Source organism: Ceratotherium simum, chromosome 1, assembly GCF_057802395.1.
Source record: "Ceratotherium simum simum isolate JZ-2026a chromosome 1, ASM5780239v1, whole genome shotgun sequence".
NCBI classification, from domain to species: domain Eukaryota; kingdom Metazoa; phylum Chordata; class Mammalia; order Perissodactyla; family Rhinocerotidae; genus Ceratotherium; species Ceratotherium simum.
The window spans coordinates 37,355,757-37,367,809 of NC_141900.1; the positions used below are offsets into that span (position 1 = coordinate 37,355,757).

The 12,053-nt window shown below is 38.5% G+C and overlaps 1 protein-coding gene across 4 annotated transcripts in view; it reads right to left on the reverse strand.

The window, feature by feature from the left end:
- CDK6 (cyclin dependent kinase 6) overlaps window positions 1-12,053 on the reverse strand; it is a 231,248-nt gene that overhangs the window by 16,410 nt on the left and 202,785 nt on the right. For all 4 annotated transcript variants that reach the window (XM_004431342.3, XM_087420530.1, XM_004431343.3 and 1 more), the window contains exon 6: window positions 4,200-4,250. In XM_004431342.3, the coding sequence (XP_004431399.1) occupies window positions 4,200-4,250 (51 nt within the window). The remainder of the gene's footprint in view (window positions 1-4,199; window positions 4,251-12,053) is intronic.

Below are 12,053 nucleotides of genomic sequence, written 5' to 3' on the forward strand. Positions count from 1 at the left end.
CATAGCTACCATACTAAAAATATTACCCACTTGAGTTCTCTTGATGTGTCACTTAAGGTTCTTTAGAGATATTAATAGGTCAATGGCCTTGCCTTATACAACTTATACATCATGTATATATTATTTATAGTTTATGTATAGGTGGTAAGTAGATTTAAAAAAGGGAAATCAGGGGATGCAAGAGCTTATCTCTCTGATTAATCTGAACTAAAAATTTATAGTTTAGTGGACAGAATATATGGCTTTTCAAATACTGACCAAACTATTTTTTTTTATTTTTTTATTCTGACCAAACTATTTTTAACTACAGTTAGAAATGGTGCTGGCCGGCATCAGGGTCTTCTTGGTCTGCACTCGCTGGGACAAAGGCCCCGGAGGGGGGTTCTCCTGGATGGATTTCTGGTGTTCAGGAAGATGTGGTGGTAACTATCACAGGATTTCTGCAGGGTTTTGTTCCCCTTTCCTTCCCTCAACAGAGCCTGGGTCACAGACCTCAGCTGGGAAGAGCAGACACCAGTGTCATAATTGCACCTATCACTGGGTGTCTGGGGAAAGACACTGTGATACTATGTCTGTTGGGCGTGCTGGGAGAGCCACATTATTGAAGCAGATAAAGACAGACTCATGGACATGTTTAATGGAACAAATGAATAGAAATGACAACTGGAGCAATATACAAATTTGTTTAATAGCAAGATCTATTAAACAAGAATAAGAGTAAAAAGAAGAAAACAAAAATACCACTGTTAATTATTAAAGGAAATAAATGTGTATGTAGTTGGATAGAATGGGACACGTGAAGCAAGAAAAGAAGAATGCTTATTAAAGAACTTAAACATTTTTCATTCTATATGATGGAATACTATTCAGCCACAAAAAAGAATGAAATTTTACCATTTTCAACAATATGGCTGGACCTTGAGGGCACTATGCTAAGTGAAATAAATCAGACAGACAAAGACAAATACTCTATGATCTCACTTTTATATGTGGAATCTAAATGAAAAAACAAAACAACACAACAACAAATAAAACAAAACACATATATCCACATATATATATATGTATCTATGAGTTTCAGAACTCATAGATACAGGGAACAGATTGGTGATAAAGGTGGGGGGTGGGTGGGTAAAATGGGTCCAGGGGGTTCAAAAGATACAAACTTCCAGTTATAAAATAAATGTCATGGGGGATGGGATGTATGGCATGGTGACGATAGTTAATAACACTGTATCATTGCATATTTGAAAGTCGCTAAGAGTAAATCTTAAAAGTTCTCATCACAAGAAAAAAATTTGTAACTATGTATGGTGATGGATGTTAACTAGACTTACTGTGGTGATCATTTTACAATATACACCAATATGGAATCATTATATTGTACACCTGAAACTAATATAATGTTACATGTCAATTATACCATAATAAATTTTTTTTCTTTCATTCATTTTTAGCCATTTTTATATCAATATTTTTGCATATCATCACGTCACCTAGAAATCGATTATAACAATAATAATTTAAAATGTTTTTATTTGCAGCTTTAAACATGTCTATATTGAGTTAAATCTTTCAGTATGGGTGGCTGAATGCCAAAAGCCCACAGAGAAACAGAGCATCCCTGTATCTATATGTATGTGTGGTGTATAATTATATATATACACACACACATAACTGTTTATATAATTTTTTAAAGTGTTTTTAAATCTGTCCCCTCCTCTGATTCCCATAACCACCTCATGATACATGTAGGTCAGCTATTATTATTTCTATTTTATAGATGGGGAAACTGAGGATAAGGGATGCAATGAACTGCCAAACTCACACATAGCGAGTTCAGCCACAGAGGCCAGAGTGAACCCAGTTCTCCTTATTCCAAATCCAATATTTTGTTTCCATTTAAGTATGACTCTGCTCTTAAAAATGCTCTAAAAATGTCACGGGCTAAAAGCATTCAGTTTCACTTTCAAAGTACTTGCTGTTCTTTGAAAGTATAAATCTTTCTAAACATAGAAACATTTTTCCCCTTAAGAGAATGTGAATATGGCTTTTCTTTAAAAAAAATTCAGTTTAATATCCAGTATGAACTTTTACGGCCCATATACGAATGTTGTGAAATTCTGATAGGTCCATTAAAAAGTGCTTGCATCAAATTTCACTATTTGGACAGCTGAATATAAGCCTTAAAAGTTGACATTTGTACTGGAAAGACTGACAGAGCACAAAATCTATAAATGGCAGTGATGGCGGGGACAGAAATCATTTTTCAAGTATTTCAGAAGTGACACTAGGGTGCAGCATTGTCCCTTTTCTCTATGCCAAAGTAATGATTGCATTCAGAGGAAACAGAGCATAATTTCAACGAAACAACATGAGAAATCAAGAAGTAAAATCCAAAGGCACAAAACAGAGAGAAACTTTATGGCTTCTTTTCTGCTGGCAACCTAGGATCTCAGGCCTTTGCCAAAACTGGAACTGGCTTTCCTTTGGAAGCAAGTCAAACATGCTTGTCAAAGATTCCTTCTGGTCCATCTCACTGGCTTCATATACTAAGGGGCACTAACAATGTTAACAGGATTGCAGATGCCAGTGCTGGAGGTGGACAGAATGACCAGGTGGTGTCGGGAAGGGAAAGCAGGTGAAGGACTTCAATGTCTGGCAAGTTGGTTTCAGTCAAGATCATTTTTCCTTTTAACAGAGGGTCACTGGTATGTCTGACTTTTACAGTTCCCTCTTCAAGATCACATGCACACAAAATTTATTCAACAGTGATGGGGAAGAATAGATGGGAGTTCATCACTGAATGATCAAAGGACTTGACATCCAGAAGCAGAGAGTAACATGTAAGTTTTGCCCTGAATTCCTCCATCTTACAGAACGGTCAGTAGGGGCAGCAGGAGCAGCAGCTGCCCTGGACCCGGGAAGCCTCCAGACAATAAAACTAGCAAATGTTTTTCAGGCCTTAAAGCCACCGGGCTCTGACTCAGCAGTGGCACTGGCACCAACCGAAGTCTACTGGAGCTGCTTCCAGTCACCAAAAGAGCAAACTCAGGTCCCCGTTTTACTCCAACTGTTTTAAGCAGTCATGCTTGAGTAGATAGCGTTAAAATATAATTCTTTTCTTTAGCGGTACTTTTCACCAGCTTTACAGACTTCAAACATCATAAAAATCACTGGGATTCCTATAAAATGTTACAGACCAACGATCAGGGCTATTTTCGGTTCTAGAACTCCCACTTTCTTCTTACTCCATCCCAATTCTGATGGGGTTTAACAAATGCACAAATCCCAAAAAGATGCCATACTGCATGCTTTGTGAGAAGAAAAGCCCCTTCTTAACATTCTGGAAATATGCAAGCACACATACCCTCACATGCACAAACACGTAGACATGAGTGGAACTCTGCAAATCATCAAGGAGCAATGTAACAGATAACTGGAACCAAAGAATTTGAGCACAAGAAAGGATCTTAAAGAGAATTTAAGTCCAAAGTTTCCTTTCTCAGGTGAAGAAGTTAAGGAACAAAAAGGTGAAACAATTAATGATGAACCATAATAGCTAACATTTTTAAAGCATGTACTACGTACCAGGGACTGTGAAGGCCCTTTACAGGGTATTTTAAATGACTTCCTCAAGATTGTATGGTTATTTAGTCACAAATGTAGGATTAGAACCTAGGATTCTCATTTCCTATTTTGGTGCTCCAAAGAAAAATGGATTGTGTAGCATACCATCCTTTGGCCAGGAAAACAAAACAAAACAATGCAAAACCAACCTGGATAACTAAAGGATACTCAATGAGGACTGGAAGCCCAGTGGGCAAGGATGGGTTACTAGGCCGCCAAGCACCCCACCTCTGATAGTGGATGCATCTGAAATGACCCCAAGCAGACAACACATTTGAACTAAAGAACTGGAGCTCAGCCAAGTGAAGAAAGAGGAGCACAGAAAAGATCCATACGAGCAACATACAAGCTTCCAGAGCAGAGCGGTTAGGCCACACGTCATGATGGGCTCTGCATAAAACAGCACGTCTACCATGTCCCCACTCACCACACAAATAGTAACACTGCCTGCAGCAGCAGCTTGCAGTAGGAAAGATAAGAGATAAACATATTATATGAACATCAGAGGAAAGTCACTGTCAATGTTTTAATGCTATGGACACTGATGTAAAAGTATAGTTACTACTTACTCCAAGATTTTTCCTAGTTGGTCGACATCTGAACTGCCACGAAAAAGAGGCCTAAAAGAACAAAGATACATATTAAACCAGGAATTTTCTCAGGTTACATTTCAGTCATCTTTGTCATTATCACTGTTTAAAAGGAAGCAAAATATTCTTTACAGGTGGGGGAGAAGTAAAGATTTGAGACATCTTTCCTTTGGTAAATGAAGGTTTTTCTTGCATTTCACTTACGGCAAGGCTCTCTCACGAATACCTGGCAGTACCCGACTATCATGTTTTATAATCATGGGCATCTCATTAGCAGTCACTGTAACAATAATGCCACCATCATATATAGGTCCCGGCTTCAAAGTTCAACTTAACTTGCCGATCGGGTAGAACACATCACTGTCCTAGTCTCAAAACAGGGGTATGTGGTATTCTTCGAAACTGCTCTTGGTCAGACTCTCCTCAGAGCACCCTTTCTTCACCACTGTGCTATCACAGTACTTCCTCATGGGTCTCTCTCCTTCCATTTGTCCTGAAGGCTGCAGTGAGACCTTCTGGGTCTATTTTTCTCCCAATGTTATGGTAGCTAATCATTATAAGTTCAAAATCCTAACTCTGGGCTTCAGAGGCAATTGTGAACACACTGAGCATTTAACTGGCAATTAAATGAGCTCAGCTGGTGACATTTTTGGCATTTTCTCAAGTAGATCAATACTCTTTGAGAGCAGGGACTTCTCTAGGTTTGCCCCTAACCTTTGGCCTAGTGCTTTACCCAAACAGGTGCTCAGTTAATAAATATTTTATTTGATTTTATATACACCTATGGTATACATGTAAATTTTCCCTAACTCCTTGCCCAATGAATGACATAAACAGCTATTTGTCAACAATAATGTTTTAAAAAATATTTGTAGCCCATTATCAGAGATTATACTTTAAAAATATTATATGTCAATTTATAAAACCTTAAACTGAACCTCTTAAATATTTTCTATGCACAATAAATGAACTTGCTATATAGGTCATATATGGAGAATCCTGCAAAGTCACAGCATTTCAGTGGTTAAAAGACACCTTAAAATTCCTCAACTATACTTTCTATTCAGGTTATTATTCCTGAAAACGATTATTTTCAAATGCATTAGAAAATAATTTATTTGTGGCATTTTTATGGGCTGAATTGTGTCCTTCAAAATTCATGTTGAAGCCCAACCCCTAGTGCCTCAGAATGTGACTGCATTTAGAGATAGGGCCTTTAAAGAGGTGATTAAGTTAAAAAGAGGCCATTAGGCTGGGCCCTCATCCAATTTGACTAGTCCTTATAAAAAGAGGAAATTGGGACACACAGAGACACCAGAGGCATGTGTGTACACTGAGAAACGATCATGTGAGGACACAGCAGGAAGGCAAGTCAAGGAGAAAGGCCTCAGAAGAAACCAAACCTGCCAACACCTTGATCCTGTATTTCCAGCCTCCAGAACTGTGAGAAAATAAATTTCTATTGTTTAAGCCACCCAGTCTTCAGTATTTTATTATGGCAGCCCTAGCAAATGAACACAGGCAACTTGCATATTTATGCAGCCAAATTCATAAAGAATTATGGAGTTGGGTTCTAAAACACATCCAGATAGGTCTTAAAAGACAGAAAGGTGAGAAGTGAAAGCTTTAGAAAAGCGGAACAATGGAATTCTATCAGCTACTATTTATAGAGCACTAATGTATCTGACATAGCGCCACGTGCTCCCCAAATGTTATCTCATTTAATTCTCACAAAAATTCCAGGAGCAAGGTTGTGTTATTATCATCCCTACTGTCTGATGAGGAAACTGAGAATTGGAGGTTTCATGACTTACCTAAGGACACATAACAAACTGCAGACTTAAAATTCAAACCAGGTCTGCCTTGCCCCAAAGCCCGTATGCTTCATTATTATGTTGTGATACTTTTATTTTGGTTACTGGTATTCTCTGCAATCATAGACAGTCACTATAGCTAAGCCTCTGGGGTGAAACAGCACAGGGACAGTGTGAAGAGCACTTTATAGAGAATCTGGTGTCGCACAAACAGGTGCCTGTGAGATTCTGTACTCAGCGTTCTCTGCAAGAGTTTAAGTGTCTTTAAATTCCTGTTCTATTTAACAAGGAACAAAGCAATTCACCAGATTGAGTGAGGCTGTCTATTGTCTCTGTAAACTTACTGATGGCTCTTCTAGATTTTTAAATTCTTCCCCTAGCCCAATCTTTTATAACTGTTTTGCTCACATCTTAATTGATACACCATTTTTAGTCTTTCCAAAGGACAGAACTTGGGTTGCATAGAAACAACAGTTCTCTTTCTTTTCACACTCATCTGTTTCCTTAATATTAAAGTTCAAAATTACAAAACTAAGTTTAACTGGCATTATGAGCTCTGGGAACAAAACTTGTTAAGCATATATTTCAAATGGCTGGAGTGATGGGTGTGCCAGGTCAGTAGGCACAGAGGGAACAGAGAGCATCAGTTTAATCTGATGAGCCAGTTAAGTAGCTATGTGAAATGCTAAGCCCCTCACTCTTCATGAAGAAGACTGATATCCACAGAAGCATGGGTGAAATTACCTTTGAGGATCATGGAGTAGTTTAAAATAAATACGTTGGCCATGGCTATTGGGAAGCAAACAAGCAGACTAACTTGAACAGATGTTGTTCCCAGGCAAAGGCATAAGACCATCTTTTTCCTGGGGTGGGCCCTGAAACCCAAGCCTGAAGCTCAGCTGCAGCACTGCTCTGCCCTTACTGTTTTGGTTTTCAGCTCTCTTTTAGTTTTTGTCCCTTGGCAATATTCTAACTTTCCACCATGCATTTAAGCAAATGCTATATTTTATCTTACACTTGCTACATGTTTTAGCAGAGGACTTTTAAGTCATGTAGTCTACCATACTGCCAGAGCCTGAAGTCTTATCTTCATTGGCTGGATCTGACCCATAAATGAAATGTGCTTGCCAACCTTGAGTTAGAACTGGCCCATCAGTCTGGCCTCCTTTAATGAGTTCAGGAAGCAGAAGGTCTGAATCATAACCACTCTTCTGTGAACACTCAGCAAAACCTGCTATGGGGAGTACTAGAAACTTGGAGGCAGCAATTCGGTGTCCAGCCTAGAATGACTTTGCCACCTTAGGAAGACCTGGTGTGTGACTCTGAGGTTTATTAATTTGGCTTTGCAGCAGACATGGATTGGCCTGAGTTATACAGAGCCACTGGATCCTGACTGCATGCAATTAACTCCTTTAAAATGGATCTTTGGATGCAAATACATAGTCACAAGACAATGGAAATGGGTCACCTGAAGTGGGGAACAGGCCTAACTGGAATAGGTTCTCTGAGCTGACCAAGAAGTTGGTCATGAATGTGATCAAAGTCTTAGAACCATCTATTCAGTTTTCGGCTGAAAATTCTGAATGCAGTCATGCGTTGCTTAACAATGAGGATATGTTTTGAGAAAAGTGTTAGGCGATTTCATCATTGTTCGAACATCATAGAGTGTGCTTACACAAACCCAGATGGTATAGCCTATTACTCACCTAGGCTCTATGGTATTAATGTTATTGGACCACTGGCATATATGAGGTCCATCGTTGACCGAAATGTTGTTATGTGGAGTGTGACTGTAGTTGGTATGAGCTAGTTTTATGATAGAGGATGCTATGTACATCAGGAGCACGGAGAGGTACAATGGCTTTAGAGGAAAAGATGAAACCTTTCATCATGATGAATTCTTGGGTGTGCTATGGTGGAGTATGCAGATGTAAGAATAAGATCACCCCAAGTACCTTAAATAATACAATATGTCTTTAAATAAGGTTCTGTGGCAAAAAGTCTTGGCTGTATCTCTGTCCTGTGTGTACCATGTACTAAAGAAACACAGGACTGTATTTTCACTGAGGTTATTTTGAGTATTTCTTCCTTCCTCAGATTAACTGGGTTAAATATCCTCCAATTCATATAATTTGTGGCACATTTTAGGTGGACAAATATGAACAAAATCTTTGATTATATTCTTTGGTTTAGTGGTGAGGGAGAGTTTAATAATTTTATAACTGTAGGAATGATTCAGCTAAAACACACACATACATGAGTCGGACTTGGCTGGTTCTTTATTACCATGACATAGAGCTGAGCTGGAAGGAAGTGGAGGGTTGAAGGAGCAAAATAAGGGAGAATAAAAGACACAGAAAGACTGAAAGACAAATTGAGATAAAGATGGCTAGACAGAGACAACCTGTGGAGGTCCAAAATAACTGAACTGCTTCTTCCCATCACCTAAAAAAGCTACCTCTCCTGGACATCCTGGGGGTATACTTATAGAGGCCCTGGATGAAGACTGAAGATGGAAGAGGAATGTTCTATTATATATCACAAGACACAGGCTCACGAAAGATAAAAAGTCATGCATTTTTTTTTGAGTCACTGCAGGGAGAGTATCCACTAAGCTATGTCATCTTGTCTGTTTTTAGACATAAGCCTCCCAGGTGACATATTTAAACTAATTATTTAAAAACAAAATTAACAATAGAAATAATCTATCCAAGGTAGTAAAATGAAACCTATTTTTATATTTTTAAAAATATTTCTTCCAGGGGCCGGCCCCATGTCTTAGCGGTTAAGCGCGCGCGCTCCGCTGCTGGCGGCCCGGGTTTGGATCCCAGGTGTGCACCGGTGTGCAGCTTCTCCGGCCATGCTGAGGCCGTGTCCCACATACAGTGACTAGAAGGATGTGCAGCTGTGACATACAACTATCTACTGGGGCTTTGGGGGAAAAAAATAAATAAATAAAATCAAAAAAATATTATAAAAAAATATATTTCTTCCTTATACACACATTTTTGGGGGATTAAATAATAAAATGGAAGGGTTGTACCTACCAAGAACATCCCAAAATAAAGACTGCGCAATTGCTTTACTGGATTAACACATTAAAAAAATCCTTTTATTATACAGGACATTACTTAATGTCAGTAACGTTCATGCATTTTACTATATCAAAAACTACCATTACTTACTTACTTTAGATGACTTTCCAGTACTTTAATCAGGTGCTGGGGTAATGGTACACTAACATTATCTGCTAAGACCTTTGCTGAATCTAAATTTCATGAATCCCATTTCCAATTTTATACTTCCATTTCTTTTCTCTTCACCTCACTTACAATCCTCCTTTTTCTTCAGAAGATTTTCTCCACACTGACTTCTTGGGACCATTACATTCTATTGCATAAACCCTCCTGTTTTTCATGGCCCTGAGCCTCTTTCTATTTTGAATTCCCACATAAACTACAGAGGAGCCTACTGGAAGGACTTTGCTACCCTTTGAAACCAATTTATTTGAGAAGATAAATAATATTTGGGGGGGCCGGCCCGGTGGCGCAAGCAGTTAAGTATGCATGCTCTGCTGCGGCGGCCCGGGGTTCGCCAGTTCGGATCCCAGGTGTGCACCGACGCACTGCTTGTCAGGCCATGCTGTGGCAGGCGTCCCATATAAAGTGGAGGAAGATGGACATGGATGTTAGCCCAGGGCCAGTCTTCCTCAGCAAAAAGAGGAGGATTGGCAGATGTTAGCTCAGGGCTGGTCTTCCTCACAGAAAAAAATAAATAAATAAAAATAAAAAAAATAATATTTGGGGGAAAATATCTGAAACTGAACATTGCTATGTTTTTATGAAAGAGAATTTTAGGTTATTTCCAAGTATTGTCTTCAAATATCTTCCTTCATCATTATACTTGATAATAGTTAATGCTGATAAGATAAACTCTTTATGAAAGAAATACATTTTCATTCGTACATGTAAGCATTTTTTTTTTAACTAAAAGGAGATTATTGCAAAACACAATGGCAAATTCATTCATTTCAAACCATAGCAAAGTCAATTCTCTTCTCCTATCACCTTAGGCCCAGTCATGCCAAAATAAGTATGGTTCTTGGGGGTTTTTTAGCAAGGATTTTCCCCAAGGCTTTTTTGAATTTGTGAGAATTCAAGCCTTAATGCCCCCCCCCCCCACCCCGCCCAACACATGTTGATTTTTCAGGATATTTGTTGACTGGAGAAAGGGCATAGATTATGGTGATGGACTGTCCTGGGTGTGAACCCCTACTCAGCCATTTTTACCTGAATGACCTTAGGAAAGTCACTGAGCCTTTTTGAACCTTATTTGCTTCATCTGTAAAATATTAAGTGGCAACTAAACACACACTTTCTCACACTCATCCATGGTAGCTAGCTCTCTTGTTTCTGGCCTCCATTGTACACAGATGATAATATAAAGTATTTCACATGGTGAACAAGAAACAAAGGGGACCTATGTCACCAAGTGGTGGGTGCCCAAGTCATATTTAAGCCTGATAGTCCTTCCTCCAGGGTCACTATATATTCTCTACACCTGTTACAAGTCTTACACCTTTATCATCAAGAAAAAAAAAGAATGAATGTCCAATTTTCCAATAAGGATTGATTAATTTTAAAGTGGCAATATCATTTCTTCTATATGTTGTTTTCACAAAAAGCTCACTCACCAAGTCTTTTATCAGTGAAGTGAATTTTCTTGGGTCAAATTACAAAGAGGACCAAGTTTCAGAGTACATGCCTTTTTAAGCAAACAAGCAAAAGAACATATAAATATCATTCATAATCTCAATGAACAGTGGAAAACAACATTTAGAAGTAGGGTATGTTTTCTAGCAGATGAGAAGTGTATGCTGACATGTCTGTTATAGAAAGGAAATGATTCATGCATAATGGAAGACGAAAGATTTCATTTAGTTACAATACTTTCATTGTACTAAAAAGACGAGGAAGTCATGGGTCACCCTATAGAACACCTCTGTAACCTGCATTTGACCTGCAGCTATGCTTCAGCTGCTATCTTTCTTGATGAGTAGAGGAATTTTCCATGTTCATAAAATGACCTTTCAAAAAATATTACCCAAGAGAATGTCTACTATTTTATACTTGCTCCCATATTCAGTTCTAGAGCTGTTATCTGTTAAAAATGTTAACTTATTACCTTACAATTACCACCTATTCAAATAACCAGACCAAGCAGAAAATCAATCAATTGATTTACTTCATAAACACTAACTGAGTGATCACCCACTAAGCATACAGGGCTTCATTACGTGCTGGTAGATAACCCCTCCCCCAAAATATATATTAAATATAAATATTATATAATATATAGTCTTAATATATAATATACATATATTTAAATTATAGTATACATTTTAATACAAATACATTAAATTTAAGTTTATAAGTATTTATAAATAAATATACATATATATACTACATACTACCATAATGATCATTGCCCCCATGGGAGACAAGACACACAAACACATGATCATGAAATAGAAAGGTCTATCTCATTTTACTGGTGGGAGACAGAAGCCCAGGGCAATCATTCAGTCTTTACTAGAATGTTGGGAGGTGGTCTGATTAACCTCCTTTTACCGTAGAGAAGTAAAGTAACCTAGCCGAGGAAACACAGCTCAGTAAGTGGCTAAGTGGAGTCCGTCTGATTCCAAAGAGCAGCAAACAGAAGCAGTGTTTTAGAAAGAATAATACGGCAGAAGTTTACCCAGTCAATTGGAGGGGACGAAGACGGGGCCAGAGAGGCCCACGGGGAGGTCAGTGCACATGTGAGATGACAAGGACCTGAACTAGGTGGACAAGAAAATGGGAGGGACATTGAAGGGAAGATGATGGGAAGTTGGTGAAACACTGAACGTGACTTGGAAGAAGCAGCATGATTTTAGGTTTGTATTAGTAAAGCCAGGCTGAATGTGAAAGGTGGAGTGAGGGTGGTGGGGAGGAGGAGATTGGAAGATAACTAACTTAGT